We start from the raw sequence: 26,958 nt of genomic DNA, 5'->3' as shown, positions 1-26,958 counted from the left end.
TGGATCCCAAAGAAGTTACTGGAAAAAAATGTATTCTTTGCATACGATCTTGCAACATTTTTCGCACACAATCAATCAGAAAATTGTGCGTGATATTGATAACGAGTATAGGGAATTAAAGTTTTTAGAATTTAAGACATATACATAGGACATTTCCAAGGTTCCTCCTGAAGTTTTTTGGAAAACTATTCCTATTTTAAGAAAACAAATAAAAAATAAATTTTAAAATTATTGAAAACAAGTACCTTTTGTATGTCATACAAAATTTATCTTTTAAGACGTTTTTGTTATTTATAAGATAAAATGAAATTAATTAAAAACGATTTTATATGTTGTATGTGGCAACAAAAAATAACAATAAAAGACAATTTTCAGAAAAGCGTTTTTAAAGCTAATTTTGTTGAATGAAATCCGGCGATCTCATTTTGGTTTCCGGCGAATACAATCGTGCGTCCCCTGTTAATAACCCAACTTCGTCCCAATTCAACTTTGGTTGTTATTGGTTGTTGCCATAGATATGACGATTTTTGACGATTTTTTGGGCGGTGTCTGACGATTTGGAAAAAAAATATACGGCAACGCTGCTACTGAGACTCAGTAGAACAAGCAGTGAATTAGTTTTCACTGCTACTTCAAGCAGTGAACATGTCATGTGTAAAGTTTATGCTAAAATTTGTTCACCATCCTTCTTATATAGTCATACTACTACAAAAAATCGAAGCTCTGTTGACCTTGTGCACCACTGATCTATGCACTACATATGTACTTCTAGTTACATAATTAATATTTACTTATATGTAATACATATTGATTAAAGCCCATATAAACACATATTTCAATTTGTTATACATACATTTAGTTATGTGTTTTTTATACATACATACATAGGTACCTACATGCATATTTACAAATGTTTTTATGTATATAATGAACCTGTATGTATTAGTGCTTAACTTTTTCTGATTTTTTTTCTTTTAACCATTTAAATTTTTGGTATAAAAAACGTTGCCATTTATTGTTTGGAATTGCACTTTTGCTATTTTTAGCTCACTTAATGAGTATGTGTGTGTGCGTTTTGTAGTAAATCAACCAATTAATTTCAATTTCGTTTAAATAATTTTCACAATTCTAAATTTGTTTCTACTAAGTACTTCTGCAACACGTATGATCTAGTACGCACGAGCTTTTTAAGTGGTTGCAAGCCTTACTTCTTAAGATGGGTTCATATTGAGGTATTCAGAGAAACATTAAAGTTTTTGATAATCAACCATAGTATTTCCGTACTTAAAAACGTCTCCAGATGGATAATAATAAAGTAGTAAACAAATTTGTTACATATATGGCGTATGATATATTCGAGAGCTAAATATTGAAACTAAAAACAAATAATCTTAAAATTTCCAAGCAAAGCAACATCAAATACTTCGAAACAAGCTTCCCTGTGAAAGCTCATCTGCCTTGCATTTGTAGGAGTACTTAAAAGGAGCACGACGCAAATTTAAAGAGAAGCTTGGCCTAAATCTCTTCACCTTATATATTTTTTCAAATATTGAAATTTGTGTTTGATTTAAGATTCTTTCTGGGGAATAGGGTTCTTGGCTTGGATATCATACGTGGTATGTTGTTGTTGTTGTAAAAGTGCTCGCCCTACCTAATAGATGCGAACGCTCACAAATTGTCATCAATATCCTCTAACGGGAGACCAAGGAAACTTGCTGTTTCAACAGGGATGGACCATTATGAAAGGGGTGTTAGAGGCGTTGGTTCCACATTACAATTAAAAAGATGGTTGGTGTCATGTGGCGACACATTGCAAGCGGGGCATACATTTTGTATGTCGGGGTGGATTCTGGATAGGTAAGACTTTAACCTGTTACAATGTCCAGATCGAAGTTGAGCTAGAGTGACTCGCGTTTCCCTGGGGAGTATGCGTTCCTCTTCCGCAAGTTTTGGGTACTGTTCTTTGAGTACTGGATTCAGCGGACAATTCGTGGCATAAAGGTCCGAAACCTGTTTGTGGAGTTCACTGAGGACCTGTTTGGTCTTTTTTACTTCATACGGCTGAGTTCTCAGGTGCCGTATTTCCTCATAATGCTTACGGAGATGACTCCTTAAGCCCCTAGGCGGTGTTGGCTCATCAATCAGATGTCTGTTGGGATGCCCAAGTTTCTGGGTATTCAACAGGAACCCGTGGCGGTTCTGAGAGCAGTATTTTAGCAGGCCTGTAGCTTCTTCCAGTGAGTAGTTTTTAGGCTTAGCGACAATATAGGGGACGCGTAGCATGCAATCGGCTGGGCAATTGCTTTGTATGTGGTAATGAGCGTTTATTTTGTCTTTTCTCCAAGTATTGCCAGCAAGGGATTTGAGGATTTTATTACGGCTCTGGATTTTAGGTACAATTGCGGCTGCATGCTCACCAAAATGTAGATCCTGATCGAACGTCACACCCACGATTTTGGGGTGTAGGACAGTCGGTAGCGTAGTGCCATCGACGTGAATGTTGAAAATGGTCGACATTGGGGACGTCCATGTTGTAAATAAGGTCGCGGAGGATTTAGTCGTTGATAATGCCAGGTATCGCGAGGCAAAAAAACTGGAGAGATCAGGGAGGTAGCAGTTTATTCTGTTGCAAAGCTCATCGATCTGTGGGCCTGGGCCTGTGGCCATTATTGTGCAGTCATCGGCGTAGGAAACGATAGTAACTCCTTCTGGTGGCGAAGGTAGTTTACATATGTGGAAATTAAACAAAAGTGCGGATAGGACACCACCCTGTGGCACCCCTTGTCTAATTTTTCTTGGTTTTGATGTTTCGTTTCTAAATTGCACCGATGCCTGCCGACCACCCAGATAATTTGTGGTCCACCTTTTAAGACATGGTGGAAGGGTAGATCCTTCCAGGTCTTGCAGTAACGTGCCATGGTTGACCGTATCAAAAGCTTTTGATAGGTCTAGCGCAACGAGTACTGTTCTATGGTGGGGGTTTTGTTTTAAACCGCAATCTATCTGGGTGCTAAAGCATTTAGCTCGGTGGTGGTAATATGAAGTTTTCTGAAGCCATGCTGATGACAGGCTAGCTGCAAATTTGCAAAATGGCTTCAAGCGTCTTGGCCACTGGCGAAAGGAGAGATATCGGGCGATATGACTCTCGTATGTTAGCTGGTTTCCCAGGCATTAGTAGCGGGTCCACCTTGGCCATTTTCCATTTATCGGGAATGACAAAAGTGGAAAGAGGAAGGTTGAAGACATGTGCTAAAAATTTGAAACCCTCTTTCTCTAGGCTTTTAAGCATCGGTATAGCTATGCCGTCTGGGCTCACTGCTTTGGATGGTTTAGCAGGACCGATGGTATCCTCAACCTCTTTGGCGGTGATGGTAATTGGTGACGCGCTGAATTTATGTTTATGTGCGTGTCTGTTGGCCCTCCGTCTATCTTTGTCGACCGTAGAATGCATTATATATTGTCAGCAGAAAGGGTTCGCGCATTTTTTCGCATCCGACAGCAGTTTATCGCCAAAGACGATGGAAACTTTGTCATTGTGCTAAAGGGCACTCATATGGCAACAAATCCGAGCGTCATGCGGATGCGCCCCTTGTCTCGGTTGGACGGGCATTGTTGGGTAAAACCGTTGGGAATTATTATTAACATGCCTTCCTTTAAACCGGAAATCGGTCTGTAAATAATTTACGGGGATATTTGTGGTCCCTTATCCCTTTAACCCCGATTCCGGGTTGGATAAAAGGCGGATGAGATTAGTTTCATGTTCTAACGAGCGTGCGGTCGAGCTACATGAGGAGGGAAATCGAATGTCTTATGACTAAACTACAAAAAAAGAACAATTTCGGCTGCATCAAAAAGAGATTAAAAAATTCGACACCCTCTCAAGATAAGCTTTAAATTTATCAAGGTCTTCTGCAACTTTTTTATTTCGCAGTCTACCACCCGAGCGTACTTCATCACAATTTCTTTGTTGCATAGTATTGCGTAGATATTTAAATATTATTCTAGTTATGTATATTTGCAAATTCCCCAACACTTTTTTTAAGTTTATTACAATAATTCAACTTTTTAACAAATTAGCCGCCATCTTGGAATTGAATGGAAGCTTTTCTTTTCTCTCTAATGGAGTATGACACCTTTTTGCCAGCTGATCCAGTAGTTTTTGTTACAGATTTCTTCCTAAAGTTACATACTAATATTATACGCTATATGGTATATAATTATATTTTAGTATGTATCTATTTTATTTTTATTTTTTTTAATCCATTCATAAAAGTACGTTTTTTTTTTCTTTCCTTGTTTTATGACTACTAATTAATTATGTACGTATGTATGTAATTCTAAATCATTTCTACTTAAATTCCCTCATTGCTGTTATTCGCATGCGGTTTGCATGTTTTTCTAATAAAATCTCTGCTCACTTCCATACTTCATCTTAATTAGCAAAATCATTAAACTAGCTTTAATTAGCTTAATCTTCGATTCGCCTCTCCCTCCCTCACACATACATATCTCTCATTGCAGTTTACCGTGTGCTTAGCTGTACCGATGACATTTCGACGCGTTGACACTGACGGCGCTCTACAATGACCGCCGCAGTTGGCGCTGACTAATCGGCTGCGGGTCATACATTCATGGCATAATAGACGGAACCTTGTGCGGTTGCCTGCTGTACGCTATTAGGGCCACTTCCGCTACCGCCACCTCCTTGTCCGGCATTCGGTGGTGCTGTTTGCTGTTGTTGTTGTTGTTGCTGCTGAGCAATGCATGCTTGTTGTTTTTGTTGTAGTTGAGCAATACATGCCTGCTGCTGTTGTTGTTGTTGCTGCTGTTGCTGTTGCAATTGCTGTTGCTGTTGCAATTGCTGTTGCATTTGTTGTTGTACACTGGCTGCCTGACTAACGGCGGTAGGCGATACCATACTATGGCAATCAGTTTGTGATACCGCATCCTCACCTTCTGGCACTCCACGCTCACTGAAACCTGGTATATTACCTTCGTGTGCGAAATGATATCGCTGTGCCATTATACGCTGATGTGGTGTATGTTGAACGTGGGCATGTTGATGTTGATGACCAGCGGCAGCAATAGCTGCAGCCTCAACTCCCACCGCTGCCTGAGCATGTTGGGCATAGTGTGCGGCATTACCGCGGCCAGCCATCACATGAAGCTGCATGCCGGGCAGCGCATAACCGATGGGAACGCGTATCGTCTGTTGTGTGACCTGTTAAGTTAAGTAACAAGGGTTAATGAAATTTAGTATGTCTGTGCTTACTTATGTATATTATAAAATCGAAAATTAGTGAGTGAGTATGTGTGTAACGCTTTCACGCTTAAACTACTCGACCAATCTTCCTAAAGTTTGGCACATTTAATTGCAGGGACCCATAAAAGGATATTTTTTACATGCCAATATAATATCACATATGGTTTAGGAAATATAGATGCGAATGTGACCCAGATATGCCATACAATATTAGAAATCGTAAATCACATTTTAGAAATCGCAAAGTACACAAAGTATCGCGATTTTTTAAAAAGTTGTAGAAATAAATGAGGATACATATGGGGTATTAATCTGTTTGTACAATACGCGTTCAAAGCAAAACAATGAATTTGTTGATATTGCTCAGACCTAGATATGCCCAAAATCTATTTGTATAATTTTGGTACTAAGCGCCTCACGATATCTCAGCGTCCTTTTAAACAGTTTAAATAAAAGATAGCAAAAAAATTATAAAAAGACAAAGCGAAAAACAAAAATTAAAAAATAATATGCAAAAATAAAAACTAGAATAAAAAGATATAAAGAAGAAATTAATTAAAGGATAATAACGAACAATAATTATAAAAAAAGTTATCAAGCCAAAATATTATTTTAAAAAACGTAAAATTCTGTTTTATAACGTATAAAAAAAAGGGAAATAATACGTTAAATGGGCTAGTAAAAACGAATAATGTTAAAATGTTTAAAACCATTATAAAAAAGATAAAAAAAAAATCTTATAAAGCAATAAAAATACAAAAAGAACAAAAACTAATTATCATAAAAAATACTAAAAAACAATAAATATACAATAAAAAAAATTATTAAAAAACAGATAATAATAATAAATAATAAAAACAAAAAATTTATTAAAACAAAGAAAACAAAGATAATAAAAACACACAATAAAGAAAATTATAAAAAAAATAATAAAAAAAATAAAAAAAAAAAATATAAAATAGATAGTAAAAAAAAAAACCAAACCACAAAACAGAACAATTCAACAGCAACAAAAAAACTTGAAAATTATAAAAAACATCTGTAAAATATAAAAAAACAATAAAAGTTCAAAAAGGATAATAAAACAATTAACAAAAACTATTATAAAATCAAAAATAAAAGAATGTATTAATGATAATAAAAAACAGCGAATAAAAATATAATAGTAAAATAGAATAAAACAACAGCAATATTTAAAAGATGCAGCATAAGCATGTAAACAAAAAAAGTACAAAAAAAATTCTAAAGAAAGATAACAAAAAGCAGATAACAAACAAACAAAAAACAATAATTATTAGTAATGATATAAAAAAAAAATGCACATTTAAGGAAAAATATACAAATATTATAAAAAATACAAAATAAATGACAAAACAGATAGAATAAAGAAGACTGAGAATTGACTGAGTGAGCCCATAGTGTTCGAAGAGATAACAAAAAAAAAACATAATAATAAGAAAACACGGAATGAAACAAATTATAAAAAAAATATAACAAAAAACAAGTATTAAAAAAACTATAATAAAACACAAATATATATAAACAATACAAGAAGTAGGTGTTTTGAGTGGGTATGCGTGACTAATTGAAGCCGTTGTGTTGATACTAGGCCACGTCAACCGGAGTTCGGAGCACAATTTGCACCTTTCAAACCGAAACGATCGAGTTGAAGGAAGATTCCTCCTTAAGTTAATGCCTCGGAGAGGGTTAAGAATTCGATTAATATGTTTAAGTTTTCCGTCATCCTTTACCAAATTTAGGTGGGAGTCGGACCTTTGTTTGTTATCGATGTACTGAAACATAGATTACTAAAATACTGACACACATATTTAGTTTGCAAAGGAGGAATAACACCCCGCTTTATTCATCTCTGCTTTGAGAAGCTCTAGCTCCAAGCCTATCGAAAGCCCTACATTTTTGAAAGTAATACAATGTAACCCCAATAGTCCTAAAACCTTCTGTTCAAACGATCCCCCGACGAAATACTTGAAAGTAGTCACACACTGAGTTTGAGGCTTTTGATGCTTCATTCATCATGCCCTTAGTAGAAATTTCTCTCCAAGGTGGCAGGTATTTTCAGGATTGCACATGATTATTATCGCGTTTGCCGTGGTGTTGTGGTAGCGTGTTCTGCCTACCACACCGACGATCGTGGGTTCAAGCCCCGGGAAAAGCAACATCAAAAATTTAGAAACAAGTTTTTTCAAATGGAAAAAAAAAAATTTTGTAAGCGCGGTCGCCTATTGGCAGTGATATTGCAAGCACTTTGAGCGTATTTCTGCCATGAAAAGCCTCTCAGTGAAAACTCATCATCAGATGCCGTTTGGAGTCGATTTAAAACACGAGGGCCTCGTCCCGCCAATTTGTAGGAAAAATTAAAATGGGGAGGCTCATCCAAGCGCAAAATAAAACTGAAGAAAATATTTTTAAAAGGCAATTCTTATAAGAGACCTTATTGTGTTCGGGACATCTTCGAGGCTGTTTCGGGGACTATATCCCCATAATTTCGGCGCAGTTTTTGGGATAATTTTGTTGCCGGAATCATTGCAGCACTATTAAGCGGCTATTTTAGGCTTCTTTCTGGGTTATTCCGGTATTGTGTTCGGGACTATTTCGGGAAAAATTAAGGATTGGCTTCCATGATTTCGGGAATATATCCGGTTCATTGTGGGATTGAGTTCGTGCTATTTCGAGATATCTTCAGTTTTATCTATGGATTTTTCAGGGACTATATCCGGAATATTTTCTGGATTGTTCCGAGATTATTTTACGGATCATATTTGTATAATTTTAATAATTTTTTTTTGTGCAAATAAAATCACGTTGAAGCATATCTTTTTCGCTCACCTGCTGATATTCCAGTATATTTTGACGTTGTAAATGCGCCAACTTTGGATCCATATTCGTAGCAGTGGCAAATTGGGAATAGGTCTGTGCGTTGTATGGTATCAAAACCATTGTCTGATGATAGTTGCGCAATGGTGGAGGCGATTCGGGACGCCGTGTCGGACTACGTGCATAATGACCGTAATGTTGCTGATGCTCGACGGCTGTGACGTTCTGACAATTTTGCGCTGCTGCTGCATACATCATAGCCGTTTCGTCTTGTCCGTGTTGCATGATAGTTTGACGGAACATAGCGCCACCTGGCAATGTTTGATAGTATGCCTGCTGTAGGCCAGCACCTTCGATTGGTAGGCGCTGCTGCTCGCCGCCGTCTGCTGTGTAAAAACTCCACGTGCGCTGTTCGGTTTGTTGTTGGGCGATTGTATTGCCGCCAGTTACTTGAATTGCTTGAGTTTGTGTTTGTTGTTGTTGTTGCTGTGGATGTTGATGTTGGTGTTGATGTGCTTGCTGTTGCTGTTGTTGCTGACCTACCATTACCTGAGATGGTGGCTGTGGTTGTTGGGTAGTTTGGTGTTGTTGCTGTTGCTGTTGTACAACTGGATGTGGCACATTTTGTGGAGAAGGATTCTGTGAGATTTGTTTTGTCATGGAACTTGTTGATGCTTGTTTTGGCAGCGTGTAGCTTTTGATAGCTTGGTTGGCAGGCTATAAGAGTAATTAAAAAAGTTTAGGGAAAATGAAACTGTAATATGAATTTATGGAATTTAGAAATTAGCTACGGCTGATATAAAGTTTAAAAGAGGCCCTGAGAGAAACGAATTACCACGCTTAAAAGAGGTTTCCCGTATATTATCTTCTAGGAGCCCTAACTTTTTCATATATAGCGTCGCGATATTGAGTGTTGAAAAGGTTAAATAAAATAGAATTGAGTTTGAGGATTGCACTACGTCTTTAGGTGTATTGCGTCCCCTTTTCCTCATAGGCGTAGATCCTACAAAAAATCGATGATTTTCTTCGAGCTAAGAGAGTGTAAGTCCATGTTTTCCGTGCGATTTTACAGAATTGTCTGATGCTTCTCCATAGTTTGCTCAGTCTGTCATGTGGTTCCTTAGTCCGCAATGTCCTGTATAATACCTGTCAACATGGCCTCATACCCAGGCAAGTAGGGCAAAGTTGCAGACGGACAGTTCAGCTTATACACACATTCTCTCACTAGTCTTCGGTGACCATATAAGTGTACTCTAGAGTCGTTCTGAGATTCATCCAAGATCCATCTTATCGAAAGCTTCACTTCATCGAAACCTAGTGGTCTATGCAAAGATTCTCCTTCTTGTCAAAGCCCAAACTTGCACCACTTAGTTAGACGTATTCCTCTAAATACTATGGCGCACAGTGTACTCCGAAACTTTCTTCCAGCAATTATGACTGTATCAGCAGCATAGTCCGCAGAGCAAATTCCATTGTGGGATAGTATTTGTAGGATGACTACATTCTTACTTTCGGTCATCCCTTCATAGTTCTTAATTGCAGCGTGGCAACGTTTGTCAAAGTAGAGATTCCGCCCACTAACTGATAGGCTCTTGAGCTCCTCTACGGGTTTAATGCCCGAAATATAATTGCGTTATTTGTTTTGTCGAAACCTCATTCAATATCAAGGGAAGCCCATAACAGAGCCTCTTCGCATCCAAGAGCATTTATAATGGAACAATTAGAATCCCTTCGGGACTGTTTTTCGATCAATTCCGATTCACTTTGAGATTATTTCGGAGACCACTTTTGGACATTTTTCTGCTAAGGACTAGCCAATAATGTTTTTTTGATGCATTGAGCGCAAAAGCACTCCACTTAGGTTTAGGGAGACCCTCGCCTTGCTTATATGTACTCGAGAGACTTGAACGTGCCACCCAACGTAAAGAAACTCAGGAGAAACTACGGAGTCGGAAGTGATAGATTGGTTGGTGGAGATATCTGCTGCAGCTGCTTATGATTGAAAAAAAATTGGATGCTGACCTTGATATTATCTACATTCTATCAATCCAGCTTCCACAGCCCAAATATAAATAATTTATCGTTGAGGAAAACCAGAAACATTGGCAAGTTCATAATTGATATTTTATAACCTCCCAAGGAAATGCCATCACTGTTTCCCCACACACCCCCCTCTTGACTGACTCACCTGTCCTACAGCAACGCTTGGCATTTGTTGATTCAATTGTTCTTGCATTTGTTGTAAAATCTCATTGGTCGAACTAAATTTCGGTTTGATTCCACGTACCGATGGACGTTTATTAAAGCCATAATCATTTTGCTCATCATCATCAGAGCTATTATTAGAATTATCGTTAGTGTAACGTTTCTTTATCTTTTCGGTACGATTGGCTTCCTGCTGTGCAAATGCAGCCAATTCGTCTTGTTGCTCTTGACCGGGCGTACCAGCAATGACATCTGGCGCCACCTTACGCACCTCGTCCGTAGCGACACCACCACCACCAGCCGTAAGACTTTGGTGCTCACACAAATTGACGCCACTACCCAAATGAAATTCAGCGAAGTGTGCATTATTAGCCGCCGCATGACCACTATGATGAGCCGCAGCCAATGTATAATACGAAGATAAATCATCCTTATTGCCAGCCACACATGCGGTTAGGGGTGCTAGGGTGGAGAGGAATTGACGTTTCGGCTCCACTTGACGTGGTGGTGTGCGATGAATTTGGGTGTGTACGACTGGCACTTGTATGCCCATACCAAGATCGGGTGCAGCTGGACAACGACATTCCTGTAAAAAAGAGAAAATTGTTTAAGTGGCTTTGTAAGAGTTGGTGAGTTTGTGCGTTTAAACTACCTGAGGTATTATTACTATGGGATTCTCCTCCATTTCTAGTATCTTCTCCTGCTTCTTATCACGATTAAATATGTCGGAAATCTTTTTGTAAGCCGATGAACCGCTAGATGAGCTCGACACCGACGAGCTTGGTGAGAAACTTTTGTCGCTATTGCCATTGCCGAATTTTTGCGGATTCTCTTCACCCATAGGACTGCCGCGATGCATTAATTCACAGTTAGCTTCAGCCGCCAATTTCGAGCTCTCCTCATCTCCATTCTCCCCGGAGCTATCCTCATTAGTTTCGTCAATGTCGCAAGTTAGCTGTTTGATGCGCTCTTCAAGTGAAATATCCGATTTGACGGCCTTTTTTCTGTTGCAAAGGAAAGAAGAAGAGAAATACGTTTATGGGGGGTTTGAATTTGCATAATGATAATATCAAGCATTCTACTTACTTAATTAGCGATCTTCGCAATATGTTTCGCTCAATACTACGCCTTAACGTGTCCGTATCACCACTGCCTGGCAAATTTGGCACCAAACAACCAGCACGCTTAGACTCATCAAAAGCTCGCAACGCTTCCGATGTTAGCACCGGTGTTTGATGTGCAACACTGGGGAACAACTGGCGTACCGCAGAATTGGGACGTAATGCATTATTAAATAATGTGGAATGTTTCTTGATGGGTATGAGTTCGTTTATCTGATTCTCGCCTTGGTCACCCTCCCCAGTGGTTTGCCCCTCGCCATCAGCAGCCACATCTTCGGTGACGAAACGTACTGAACGTTTTGTGGGGCCGCCTTCATCTTCGGATGTAGTATTGTTTTGATCGTCAGACTAAAAGTGAAGAGATATAAAGTAAGAAATTTGGATAAGCTTTTCTTATAAAGCAAACGAAAAGAGGCCGGGCGGTTCTACCTAAGCGAAAGGAGGTTTATAGTCAACAAATTTAATAAGATAAGAAATACATTCAGCTTCTCAGGTATTCTTGACGGCTTTAGTAGAGCTGGTCCAAAATTGTACTTAATATTATTTTATGAAGCTTAGATATATATAATCAAAAGCCTCATTGCTAACATAAGAGGCTATGGCTAATTTGTAGTTGCTTGACTTCCTATTGCGCAATAACGTAATTTGTGAAACCACAGTGAAACACAGAATGCTCAATAATAATTATAATGGTCCATTTTTTAAGCGGACGTCATCGTTAAGTTGTTAAAAAAGCTTAAGATATGAGCTTCCGAAGGATTATTTGGATTTCAAAACTTTCCAAAAATTAAAAAATATTAGAATTTGACTGTCCACATGGGACATGAGATCAACGCTTTTCCAAAAATAAACCTAGCCAGTAATGAATTCAGTAATGAACTGCAAGGTTTCGATAAAACTCGCCATGTTAGAGGGAGGTAAATCTATAGCACAGAAATCCCAATATACCACCAAATGAGCCTATTCGACAGAAGAGTCAGTGATAGGGGATGTAGAAACAAGACTTCCATCCAATCGACAGACAAACTGGTTGGGCCTCTAGAGAAAAATGTTCAGGTAGCGCAAAAAGTTGCGTGTCCAATCTTCACGACCAAGGAGAACTTCCATCCATGGTGAAAAAAAAAACATTGGTGACTCGAGTAAGGACTTACAGGAGCAAATACCTCCCAGAGGGAATATAAAACTGCAAAGACAAAATCTTGCCAAGAACATTGAGAGTGGATTGAGGCCATAGACCCAGAAATACTTTGTTAACGAACCCAAAAAGTCCTCATTGTATGCATTCGTAACAAGCATATTCCGAACAAATGGAAGAAAATCAGGGTAAAAGTCCAGCAGGAGGAGTGATGAGTTTGCCAAGGAGTCCGTAAGGCGTCCGTAAAGCCGATGAGAGACAAAAATAAACCTCTCAACATCCAAACTTCCGAGCCATAATGTATTTCTGTTGGCATACGAATTTGACCAGAAAGAAGAAACAGAAAATAGCGACCTCTACTGAACCTTGATGTTAGTATTAATGCTCAGAAGAAATGTGAGTAGAGCTCGAACGGCAATCAGTGCAGGATATTCATGTTATAGACTCTATTTTGGCATCACAGTCGGGGTTCTCCTTTCGAATTTTCGTTGGTCCACTCACTCAAAGCAATATGAACTCTTAGTGTTTACAATTCGCGTCAGCTACTGTCGTTTGTCTCTGTGGTTCAACCACGCCAGACCTTCTTAATGGATTGGGGCGAGATTCGGAACGCAGATAGTCTGGAAAGATTTACTGTCTGTGTTTTTTGAAAAGAGGGATGGATCCCACGCCGCCTTATTAGTCGCGATCTAAACAATTTTTAAGTTTGTTTCGGGATTTTCTTTGGGATAATTTTGGGTTCTATTTTTTTTTTTTTTAACTTCGAGGATTATTATGTTGTATTTGGGAGTTATTTTCGGAACTATCTTCATATCATTTCTGGTCTAATTTGGAACCATTTCGGGGCATAATTTCGCTACAATCTTCAAAGAGTTTCGTGGACTATCTATAGATATATTCAAAATTGTTTTCGACGTAATTTCCGGCTATATTGGGATTGTTTCAGAATCATTTCAGGACTACCTCCGTATAACTTTTGATTTATTTCCGGACAATCTCTGGATTATTTAAGTGCTGTTTTCGGAATCGCGCAGGAATTATTTCGTGACTATTTCTGAATAATTTGACGTCTTTCTTCGGAACATTTGGGGGTTTTTTTAGGTAAAATTTCGGAGCCATATCTAGACTTTCTTATTATTATTTTAAGTATTCGTTTTTAAACTGTTTCGGGATCATTTTCGAATGAGTTTGGGATTATTTTAGAGCGATTTCGGGACTAGTTTGTAGTTTAGGACAATCTTTCAGTTGTTTCGGGACAATTTTGGGATGTTTTTCAACAGCATATCCGAACTATTTCTTGCAGTTGTTTTCTGGGTAGTGGAGAGATAATTTCGGATTTGTTTCGTGATGTTTTTGGAAAAATTTTCGAACAGTTTTTGAATAATTCGTGGACCATTTTTTGTTGATTTTGTGATTATTTTAACGATCATTTAAGGATTGTATTGAGATTGCTTATGGATTATTTTGGGAATTTCGAATTTTGTTTTGGACTTTTCGAAAAAAAGGAAGTTCTAAGCAAGGCTGTTTTGTCGACCTTGGGTCAATTTAAAATGGTACAAATAAGAAAAACACTAGAAATATTTTTAAAATCACTTCCTTACCTGCGATATTGAGTCTTGCTTCCATAATTTGCCACCTTTCAATATGCCGCTTATTTGCGTTGGTGACGATTCCTTTGGTGGTATGGGTGGTGGTTTCTCCTCATCATAAACTTCACTACCTGCACCAATTGCCGCTTGTTGTGCTGGTTGCTGTTGTTGTTGCTGCAGTTGTGTCCCTTGTTGTGCAGCTGTGCCCGAGTTACCAATTGCAGTTGGCTTAATCGGTAATGCCGGTGGTAAGAGATCATTGCGCGTTGTAATATCTTCGCTAGCTTCACGTACAATCCGTCTTTCCGTAACTGTGGTCATAGTGGTAATAGTTTCAACAACAAAACGTTTATTTTTCGTACGATCTTTTCTTTCTTTGACTTTTTCATTACAAAAACATACATTGGCGATACAAGTCAATTACATAAATACATACGTTTACGATAACGATTACGATTACCAATACATTTGCGACAACATAATTACAGCACAATTACATGTATGAGTTTCAAGTTCAATGCGTAAGTATTTGTTGTATTGTTGTTAGTAAATTATTTAAAAATTTGTTAGTAACGAGGGTTGATTTAGTTTTAGAAGCGCATTGAAACGTTGTGAGGCACAGAAGAGAACGCAATTTCATATCACGTTGAGCAAATGCATTTATTTATTTGTTGTAGATCACCCCCATTTAAAATGTGATTTGGCAGCATTATGAAAATTGCATACAAACAAACATTACGACTATCTATCTAAATAAATATATATTGTAGGTAAATACTACATTACATGACATGAGGAGAAGCGCGTTGATTGTGAATTGTGATATGCAACTTTGATATAGCTGATCGTTACACTGATATTTTGTGAATGGGTATATATATGTATAAATGCATATGTATGTGAGTGATTACATATATATGTATGCAAGTACATAAAAGTTAATGCTTATTTACAGCATGAAATACATTAAACTTAAGTGAAGCCCTGAAGACATGTTTTATAGTACTGGACTCCAATCTTAGATACCTCTTAAAGGGGTCATAACGCCATAGTCATAACCATATTTTTACTTATCCATATCAAGTTGGCATCAATTACTAGTGCCTTAACCTAGAAATCGTAAAATTTTCATAAAAATTAAGAAAACGCAAAAAAAATACGAACATATTCCACAAACAATAAGTCAAAACGTGTCCCAAAACAATAAATAAAATATTGTTACGAATATTAGCAAAACTAAGGGGTGCTGCCATCTCTAAGCCGATGGTAAGCAGCGCCTTGCATGCACATCCATAGATCAATCATTATGTATCTACATAAACGAATCAATCATTATGTCTACACATACATATGTAGGTACACGCAGCTGAGGGCAACGCACAAGCACATGCAGATATCTTATCTGAAATGCTCCTAAAGGTATGCAATTGTGATTGTGGAAGTGTTGCTCACACATACAAGCGCATGGGGTATGAGAGAAGCTATAAAAATTATACATCTGTCGTTGTAGCTGAGAAATTTATAACTAACTAAGTAAAATTCTGGAAGCGCCTAGAAGATGCCACGAGGAAATCACAGAGCATAAAAGCATCAGCGGTAGAGGCGCTTTGGGCAGTTTTCAGTTAAGCACGCTATCTGTCGGGCAATAGAACAGTTTCATTTAAGCTACCAGTCAGTTTGGTTATTAAGCAAGCTAGTTGCAAAGTATAAGTGTTATTGTGAAGTAATTTAATAAAGGCCATTTTTCCATTACTCAATATTGGAGTTATTTATTCAACAGTTTAGCGATACGAACATTAGCAGAAGATTGCAAATAAGAGGAATTGCGGTAAATTCGTTACAATTGGTGTCAGAAGAGGAATTGTTGAATAAATTCCGGAGATTGTGAATATAACTTGGACATGGCAAAGTTAAGTGAATTGAAGATCCCGCAGCTGAAGAAGGAGTTTGAGAGCCGTGGATTGAATACAACCGGCATTAAACTCGAACTTCAGGCACGACTACGAGAGGCAATGGAATTAGAAGGAATTGACGCGGAAGAGTATGTCGTTCATCTTGATGGCGATGAGACAACAAAATTGGAGGAGAAAAACGAAACATCGCGTCTGTCCGTTAACACGATAACTTGAGTAAATTTTGAGGCATCTTGATGAAATTTGGTATGTAGGTTCCTGAGAACTCATCTCAGATCGCTATTTAAAATGAACAATATCGGACTATAACCACGCCCACTTTTTCGATATCGAAAATTTCGAAAAACCGAAAAAGTGCGATAATTCATTACCAAAGACGGATAAAGCGATGAAATTTGGTAGGTGCGTTGAACTGATGACGCTGAATAAAAAATTAGTAATATTTGGACAATGGGCGTGGCACCGCCCACTTTTTAATGAAGGCAATTTAAAATTTTGCAAGCTGTAATTTGGCAGTCGTTGAAGATATCATGATGAAATTTGGCAGGAACGTTACTCCTTTTACTATATGTACGCTAAATAAAAATTAGCAAAAACGGAGAAGGACCCCGCCCACTTTTAAAAAAAATTTTTTTAAGTAAAATTTTAACAAAAAATTTAATATCTTTACAGTATATACATAAGTAAATTATGTCAACATTCAACTTCAGTAATGATATGGTGCAACAAAATACAAAAATAAAAGAAAATTTCAAAATGGGCGTGGCTCCGCCCTTTTTCATTTAATTTGTCTAGGATACTTTTAATGCCATAAGTCGAACAAAAATTTACCAATCCTTTTGAAACTTGGTAGGGCATAGATTTTATGACGTTAACTGTTTTCTGTGAAAATGGGCGAAATAGGTTGAAGCCACGCCCAGTTTTTATACACAGTCGATCGTCTGACCTTCCGCATGGCCATTGACACGACAACTTGAGCAAAAATCGATATATCTTTACCAAGCTTAGTTCACGTACTTATCTGAACTCACTTTATCTTGGTATAAAAAATAAACGAAATCCGACTATGACCACGCCCACTTTTTCGATATCGAAAATTACGAAAAATGAAAAAAATGGCATAATTCTATACCAAATACGAAAAAAGGGATGAAACATGTTAAGGTAATTGGATTGTTTTATTGACGCGAAATATAACTTTAGAAAAAACTTTGTAAAATGGTTGTGACACCTACCATATTAAGTAGAAGAAAATGAAAAAGTTCTGCAGGACGAAATAAAAAACCCTTGAAAAATTGGCAGGTATTACATATATAAATAAATTAGCGGTATCCAACAGATGATGTTCTGGTTCACCCTGGTCCACATTTTGGTCGATATCTGGAAAACGCCTTCACATATGCAACTACCACCACTCCCTTTTAAGACTCTCATTAACACCTTTACTTTGATACCAATATCGTACAAAAACATTCTAGTGTCACCCTTGGCCCACCCTTATGGCGATATCTCGAAAAGGCGTCCACCTATAGAACTAAAGCCCACTCCCTTTTAAAATACTCATTAGCACCTTTCGTTTGATACCCATATCGTACAAACAAAGTCTAGAGTCACCCCTGGTTCCCCTTTATTGCGATACCTCGAAAAGGCGTCCACCTATAGAACTAAAGCCCACTCCCTTTTAAAATACTCATTAGCACCTTTCGTTTGATACCCATATCGTACAAACAAAGTCTAGAGTCACCCCTGGTTCACCTTTATTGCGATACCTCGAAAAGGCGTCCACCATAGAACTATGGCCCACTCCCTCATAAAATACTCTTTAATGCCTTTCATTTGATACACATGTCATACAAACACATTCCAGGGTTACCCTCGGTTCATTTTCCTACATGGTTATTTTCCCTTATGTTGTTATCATAGTTCTCAACTGAGTATGTAATGTTCGGTTACACCCGAACTTAACCTTCCTTACTTGTTTTAAATTTAGAAAGCCCCAAACGACGCAAGATCTGTCGAGTGAACGTTGTGCAAATCAATTTTTTACTCAAAAGAAATTGCAACAAAAGTATCAAAATTTTACTGACCTTCATTAAGGTTATCAAACTCTATATTCTTATTGTAATACTATGCAGCAGCGAATAGAAAAATAGCAGTGTCGATATATACCAGATTTCTTCAATTAAAAATCAAATCATTATGTATCTACATAAACGAATCAATCATTATGTCTACACATATGTACGTACGCGCAGCGGAGAAGCAACGCACAAACACATGCAGATATCTTTTCTGAGATGCTCCCAAAAGTATGCAATTGTAATTGGGGAAGTGTCGCTCACAAATCCACGCGCATATGAGAGCTACACCCGTGCATCTGTAGTTATAATTACATACCAGTAACTAAGCAATTTCTGGAAGCGCCTAAAAGATGCAACGAGGAAATCACACAGTATAAAAGCAGCAACAGTAGAGGCGCGATAGTCAGTTTGAATTAAGTACGCTATCTGTCGGGCAATAGTAGTGTTATTGTACTTTAATAAAGGCCAGTTTGCATTATTGAAAAGTGGAGTTATTTATTCAACAGTTTAGTGATTCGAACCTTAGTAGAAGATTTGAAATAAGCGGAATTGCAGTAAATTCGTTACAATTGGTGTCAGAAGAGGAATTGTTGAATAAATTCCGAAGACTTCGAATACAACTTGGACATGACAAAGTTGAGTGAATTGACGATCCTGAAACTGAAGGGGCGGCGCCACGCCCGTTGCCTAAAATTTTACTAATTTTTTATTTTGCGTCATAAGGTCAACCCGTCTACCAAGTTGCATCGCTTTATCCGTCTTTGGCAATGAATTATCGCACTTTTTCTGTTTTTATAAATTTTCGATATCGAAAAAGTGGGCGTGGTTATAGTCCGATTTCGTTAATTTTAAATAGCGAATCTGAGATGAGTGCCCAGGAACATACATACCAAATTTCATCAAGATACCTCAAAATTTACTCAAGTTATCGTGTCAACGGGCAGACGGACGGACGGACGGACATGGCTAAATGAATTTTATTTTTCGTCCAGATCATTTTGATATATAGAAGCCTATATATATCTCGATTAGTTTATGCCGTTACGGATTACCGTTATGCGAACAAAATTAATATACTCTGTGAGCTCTGCTCAGCTGAGTATAAAAATACATCCACTCTTTATATGGAAGAAAATCTAAAACAGCCTTCGAAAAAAAATTGTCAAAAAACAACGCAAACTTTGAGAGAATTAGACTAAAATTGATTGGGCTACAAAACTGCATACTCAAAAAATTTCTGAAAACTCCAAAAAAGTGCGTAAAACTTTCTTTCATTCTGGGATTTTTTTTGAAAACGTTTTTAAAACTGGTTTGCATTGTTTCAGTTAAAAAATGTATGGCAGTTTTTTCTTAAAATATCAATAGTAAGAAAAAAATAATAATTTACTCGTCACATTTTGATAAAAATTGCCATTGCGATTTTTCAGTGCGCTGCTGTATATAAATTGCATATTTCAGAGTTTTATCACTGCTGACTTATAGGTTTAAACCTTTTTTGAATGCATGTATGTAAATCGTAGAAAAGCATTGAATTTTGATTTGGATCTCATTTCGTTTTTGTATGCAAAATCATGCCATTGAAGCTCAACCAGCAAAACCAAAATATGCAAAATATGAATTCAAATGATAGAGCTTGGTTATATAGAAGCATAATTTAGATAAAAGCATATAGAAATTGAAAAATGAAAAATTCATATTCATATACACAGGTAAATTTACGTATGCACATAAGGACTACACATCATTCGTTTACTAAAATATTGTTTTAAATTAGAATATAAGAATATAAGGAAAAAACCAAAAGTTAATATAATTAAAACAAAGTTAAGCGTACATATAATCCATGAAGGGAATATTATAAAGCGATGCATTTGCGAATATTTACTCACAAATTGGAGTTCATATCAAAGTTTTCTAGCTTAAACTGTATTATCTTTGAATTGTGACTCTCTTTCAGTAAACGAGTTTACAACAACATAAATAAATAGGTATTTGATATTAGCAAAAAATTACAAAATTTTAATATGGCGTTTGTTACTATGTTGTTGTTGTTGTTGTTGTAGCGATAAGGTTATTATTGTTTTTGTTGTTGTAGCGATAAGGTTGCTCCCCGAAGGCTTTGGGGAGTGTTATCGATGTAATGGTCCTTTGCTGGATACAGATCCGGTACGCTCCGGTAACACGGCACCATTAAGGTGCTAGCCCGACCATCTCGGGAACGATTTATGTGGCCACATTAAACCTTCAGGCCATTCCCTCCCTCCCTACCCCCAAGTTCCATGAGGAGCTTGGGGTCGCCAGCGCCTCGTCTGTTAGTGAAACAGGATTCGCCGCGGATAGGTGAGTTTGACAATTGGGTTTGGAGAAGCTATATATTGCGCTGGCAACCTGAGGGGTTGCGCTACACAGCCCCTTGAATCTGGTATTTTAGTCACCTCTTACGACAGGCATACCTACCGCGGGAATATTCTGACCCCCTTACCCTCTGGGGTTATTCCACGAAGGCTTTGGGGAGTGTTATCGATGTGATGGTCCTTTGCCGGATACAGATCCGGTAATACGGCACCATTAAGGTACTAACCCGACCATCTCGTGAACGATTTATATTGCCACATTAAACCTTCAGGCCATCCCTCCCTCTCCACCCACTAATTACATGAGGAGCTTGGGGTCGCCAGAGCCTCGGCTGTTAATGAAACAGGATTCGCCACGGATAGGTGCGGTTGACAATTGGGTTTGGAGAAGCTATATATTGCGCTGGTAACCAGAAAAGGTTGCGCTACACAACCCCTTGAATCTAGTATTTTAGTCGCCTCTTACGACAGGCATGCCTAACGCGGGTATATTCTAACCCCCTGACCCGCTGGGTGTTTTTTTACTATGTAGAACATGTTTCTGAATTTCACGTCTTCGACAGCTAGCTTTTCGGGAGCTTCTTAAATACACATTACAATATTGATATATTATACATAGCACCTGCTGTCATCGAGCAGAGAGTTAGCGTATATGCGCCTTGGCAACCACGCTACTGTTGGCAGCCATAATTTCGAAATAGTAAAATACTTCGTTTATTTGGGAACCAGCATCAACACTAGCAACAACATCATCACTGAAATCCAGCGAAGAATCAATCTTGCCAATAAATGCTACTTTGGACTAGGTAGGCAATTGAAAAGTAAAGTCCTCTCTCGGCGAACGAAAATCATACTCTACAAGTCACTTATCGTACCCGTCCTGCTATATGGTGCAGAAGCATGGACCATGCATGACAACATTAGATGAAGCGGCTCGGGGAGTGTTCGAGAGAAAATTTCTTCGAAAGATTTATGGACCTCTATGCGTTGGCGATGGCGAGTCCCGAAGATGATTTAATTATGAGCTGTACGAGCTTTACGCATACATCAACATAGTTCAGCGAATTAAAACGTAGCGGCTGCGCTGGCTAGGCCATGTTATGCGAATGAGAGATGACGCTCCGGCTAAGAAAGTGTATCGGAACCCGCCTATGGAAGCAGAGGAAGAGGGCGGTCCCCACTGCGCTGGAAGGACCAGGTGAAAAACGATTTAAACTCCCTTGGTGTGACCAATTGGCGCCAGTTGGCGGAGAGAAGAAGCTACTGGTGCAACTTGCTGGTGCAGATGGAAAATTATTTACGCCAAAAGCTTCCTCAGGACCAGAATCTTCGTCGTTTGCATTAACTGGAGGAAATAACACCACTTCATCGATGACGCCTATCTTCCTAATGTACTATATGTAGTACACCAATATTTGCTAATTTTTACTACTAATTAATTTACAATGTATTTTACTATAATTTTACACATTTAAAAACTCGTTTATTTCTCTATAATTTTTTAACAAAAACAATATATTTGTTAAATTTTATCATATAAATTTTGATTCACTTTTGAAATCGTATGTTATACTTTTGCATTTTTCAAAATTAGTAATTTTCTGAATAAGACAACGAGCACTTCTCCCACTGAGGGACTGTAGACACTTACTAACGGTGTTGCGCAATTTCTACTGCATGCAAAAATATATCCCCGTTATTTCCTAGCCATCGGGCGCGTGCGTGAATCGACATGAAATTGGTGTACTACATATAGTACATCAGGGTTATCTGGGTTAAGATACAAGCCCGACCATCTCGCGAACGAATTAATATGACCACATTGAATATTCTAAGCCATCCCGCCCCCACCCTCTACATCCATGAGGAAATTGGTTTCGCCAGAGCCTCGGCTGCTGAAGAAACAGGATTCACCACGGGTAGGTGAGGTTCACAATTGGGTTGGAGAAGCTATAAATTGCGCTACACAGTCCCTTGAATCATTTGGTTATTTTAGTCGCCTCTTACGACAGGCATACTTGCCGCGGTTTTATTCTAAGTCACCCCCCCCCCCCCCCCCTAACCCGCATGTGTTCGTAACAGTTTAACCATAGTACGAGTGCGGTTTCGAACCCCACTTCCGGGAGAAACCCCTTGAAGAGATTTACAAGTTATAATCAGAAATATGTCCAAGTAACAATCGCCGTATGAAAATTTTGTAATTTTTTTCTAATTTTAATAACAAATAAAATTGTATAAAGCAATATGAGCATGTCTCGTTAATTAAATACATCTAAATAAATATTGATGATCTACTACTATACATAAATATAGTAAAAAAATATATAAATATATGTGCATATGTACATATGTCTAGCTAAATTTTATGTATATAGTAAAGCACATGAGTCAATATAATTCATACCTGGTGATGGTTTATACTGCGATTGTAGAACGTATTTAGGACGCTCTTCGCCTGCAATGATTTCTTTCTGTGTGATGCGACGTTCAGGTGAACTGGTGTGTAATGGCAATAGTGCAACGGCCGATACACCGATTGGTGTTAGCTCCTCTTGGCATTGTGGTGAAGTGCATTCTATGTTGCGATATGAACAAAAACAGATGAATAGATGAAATCAAAAGCTGTGACACAATCGCTGGGCTAATATGTACTTGTAGTTAATAACTAAAAACTATATATAAAAGTAGGTATGTATATAATAGGGTGGGTCGAGCTTTGAAACTAATATATACATATGCAGAATAAGCTGGGTCGAAAAATAAAGAAGTTGCAAAAACCTGTTTCCGCCCCTTAAAGTATGCTTCTCGTTTAACCGAAGAATGTAAAACGCTGCAGAGCTTCAAATGAAATCTAATGAAGTTATAGATTTTTTATGACCAAAATTAAGACAAGCCAATTCTAAAACAGCATGTTAAACAACAAAGTTACAATAATGCAATGTCGCTATAAAACAAAGATCAAAAACACGAATCTCCCAAATAAGGCCTGATTTTATATCTCTTATAAATTTTTTCTGTTTGCTTAGAAAAAATCTCATTTGAAAAACGAAAACAAATTAAACGAGCAGGGACTGTATTCGGTGAGTTTTGATATATACATTTTACTTTCATACAAATTATATGAAGAGAAAGTGTACATTTGAAAACTCCCACTTACTGAATATACCTCCAGGAGTATGTTGCTTAATTTGTTGTTGCTTATAAATTATAATTTTTTTCTAAGCGAGAAGAAAAAATTAGAAGCGAACCCGGTGGTCGCTGTCCCGCAAGCTTTCCCGTCTTGCCATTTCCTCTTCAGTCTACTTCCCACTCCCAAACCAATTTCCGCCCCTACTATTACTCACACTTTCATTCCCTTTCTTACCTAAATTACCGCATAAGGTAATCTACATACTAAATAGTGAATACATCCTGCAAAAACAGAGATTTTTTTATCCGTATTCCCTTCTTATTCTCCATCTCCCGCTCACTTCCACTCCCACCCCCACTCCTACTCCCACTCTCTCACTCACTGCCACTTTGACACCCTCTTCCCCTCGCACTCCAAACATTGATCACATTTCCTCCTCATAAATGGAATCTCTGTATCATTTTTTGGATACCTCGTCAAATCATGACGGAGATATAGCAAATTACAATTTTTCTTAAGAGAGGCGATTTTTCCAAAATTCTATACAGATTAAAATATGAACCATACTCAATTATCAATAGTTTGAGCCAAATAGACATGAATTTTTGACAAAATGAAATTTATGTTGCCTAGGACGTATCACCGCCCATTTTTATGCAGCCAAACAAGTACCGGGTCTCATGCACAGTAACTAATTTGGTTTGTTGCTTATGCCAAATTTTTCAGTACCTTAATGGCAGATGTATCCTTTCAAAGAATTTAGGTATCAGTTTACCGCAAGAAATGTAAGCCGAAAGTGCGACTTTTAATGGTTCTTAGCCAGATTTTCCAATATTTCCCGTATTAACATCTTCATTTATCCTTAAAACAACATAGAGACTTATTGATTCGCACATAAGGGACAACGCTAAGGGGGTAATAATGTAACAATCTTTCTGTAGACCAACCGTGATGATTATGAGGTCTGCAGATACTTTTATTCGTGCTTTGATAGGAATCAAATGAGCTTACTTTCAATAAACCTGTTTTTTGTATTTAATTAGCGAGCTTTGCTCATATTGCTTTATACAATGGTTTTTGTAATTGATATTAGAGAAAAATTGTAAGTTTACAAACGGCGATGGTTACTAGGACATGTTTCTGAATTTCACTTCTTCATCAGCTAGCTTTTCGGGAGCTGAGCGTTGAACTCGAGTCTCCAACATTCATATCAGTGCAAGCCTTTTAGCTGCTACGCCATATGAATGTTCCGTTGTTCGCTGTACAATTGGTCTCTAAGAGTTGCCTTTTTTGTTTATATTCCTTTTGATCACCATATAGGCACATACACTCTGTATGTAGTTTATTCCTAATGGTGTGGATATGAATGTAAAAATATTGTATAAAGCAATATGAGCAAAGCTCGCTAATTAAATATATATGATCATATTGATATAATAGTAACAGCGGAAGTATTAAAAACAAATACTGTAAATATCCGAACAAATGTTACTAAGCTTTAAAAAGCACGCCTAAAAATCATATCCACACCATTAGGAATAAACTACATACAGAGTGTATGTGCCTACATGGTGATCAAAAGGAATATAAACAAAAAAGGCAACTCTTAGAGACCAATTGTACAGCGAACAACGGAACATTCATATGGCGTAGCAGCTAAAAGGCTTGCACTGATATGAATGTTGGAGACTCGAGTTCAACGCTCAGCTCCCGAAAAGCTAGCTGATGAAGAAGTGAAATTCAGAAACATGTCCTAGTAACCATCGCCGTTTGTAAACTTACAATTTTTCTCTAATATCAATTACAAAAACCTGTTTTTTATTTACCTGCATCATCACAGGCAACTCTGCTACTGCGCTTCGATGAAATTCGATGAAAGCGCATACCAACAAGCTTCCTCTGCAGAAGCTGTCAGGATGAGGAGGAACCGCGATTCAACACTTACCTAGAGCATTCATAAGCGTGCCCTTCCAACCTAACCTAACTTAACTAAACCTAACTTAATCTAACTCTCTTCACCGTACTGAGGCACGTGCTCAACATGGCTGGCTTCAGACTTCCTAGTGTGCTCACATTCACTGCACTGTGATAAATAGACAGCCAAATAGCTTGGTGTAGTTTTTTATGTGGGAGTCTGGTAATCCGTTTGGGAGAAATCAAAAGGAGACATGAGTTGCATATGATCCATCAAGCAGGAAAGGCGTAGACAGAAGCGCGGGGTTGCAAAATTTCTAAGATCATATGCAAATCCTACGACGCTAGACTGCCAAAGTGGCTTATATCTCTAAAGGGAAAGAAGATTTAAGGCTCACGATGGACATATTAACTTGGACACTGCATTTTGGCGTCACATACTTCTAAATTAGGCCTCGTCATTAACAGCAGATGTAGGAAGTGCAAGCTGCAGGAAGAAAAGGTTGATCACGCTCTGTGTTCATGTCCTGCGCATGCCAGGCCAAGGATCTAGCTATCAGGAGCGGCAGACTTGCCATATCTCGAGGCAGCTATTAAGCTTGCCCCTAGAAAACTTTTAATATTCGCCAAAAGGACGGAGTTATTATATTACATAAGTTCTGGTAACTAATTGGGGGTTTTGTGTGAGATTTTTATTGACCGGCCAGTTCATTTTAACTTTACCTGGTACTACCAATAATCATTACGCTTCGATAGCCAGGGAATGGATAAAAAAAAGTATTTCTATTGAGACCCAAATATGGAGGCAAAGGATGGGGGACGTCGACTGTGCTAGAAGGGACAGGAGGGTGGAGGAAATACTTGATCTTCCAGGATTCGTTTAGCAATTGATCGCCAAATATAAAATGTTACCACAAAACAAAAAAAGGCCCACCCTAATGTACTCATTTGTATGTAAATCTAAAAGGAAATGACAAAAGTGCAAAAGCAAATGTGTTATAATCATGGTAAATGTGTAATCTAAAATTAGTTCGAAGTGGAAAATTAGGCTAACAACGAATTAGCTTTGTTGTTGTTACTTATTTCCTTTTAGCAACAAAAACAGTAACATCGATAATGAAAACAAACCCGAAATGCGAGATATGCAAATGCAAACCGATAGATGAATATCTTGGGCATTAGTTTTTAGAAACCCAAAATATCTATGCAGGTGCATATTATATGACTGAACGCCTTTACATAGCATAACATAGCGCAACATTATGCGTTACAATATTAACCTTTTCCTGCATATAAGCATACATATGCATACATACACACATACATACAAATATTTCTTATGCACACGTGCGCCAGGTAATCACCCCAGTAATAAATGAAAATAAACGCTTGAATGAATGAGCGATTTAGTGAATACG

The 26,958-nt window shown here is 37.9% G+C and overlaps 1 protein-coding gene across 1 annotated transcript in view; it reads right to left on the bottom strand.

Annotated features, from left to right (window-relative positions):
- Positions 1 to 3,344: 3,344 nt before the first annotated feature.
- LOC137248818 (uncharacterized) overlaps positions 3,345 to 26,958 on the bottom strand; it is an 87,154-nt gene continuing 63,540 nt past the window's right edge. The window contains exons 3-9 of the mRNA XM_067779716.1: positions 22,901 to 23,071; positions 14,161 to 14,459; positions 11,390 to 11,772; positions 10,956 to 11,307; positions 10,287 to 10,889; positions 8,111 to 8,815; positions 3,345 to 5,221 (exon numbers count right to left, since the gene is read on the bottom strand). Of these exons, the coding sequence (XP_067635817.1) occupies positions 4,622 to 5,221; positions 8,111 to 8,815; positions 10,287 to 10,889; positions 10,956 to 11,307; positions 11,390 to 11,772; positions 14,161 to 14,459; positions 22,901 to 23,071 (3,113 nt within the window). The 3' untranslated portion in view covers positions 3,345 to 4,621. The remainder of the gene's footprint in view (positions 5,222 to 8,110; positions 8,816 to 10,286; positions 10,890 to 10,955; positions 11,308 to 11,389; positions 11,773 to 14,160; positions 14,460 to 22,900; positions 23,072 to 26,958) is intronic.

This window comes from Eurosta solidaginis, chromosome 4 (assembly GCF_040869045.1).
Source record: "Eurosta solidaginis isolate ZX-2024a chromosome 4, ASM4086904v1, whole genome shotgun sequence".
NCBI lineage: Eukaryota > Metazoa > Arthropoda > Insecta > Diptera > Tephritidae > Eurosta > Eurosta solidaginis.
Note: the sequence above shows the minus strand (reverse complement) of the source record. Positions and strands in the feature narration are given on the sequence as shown.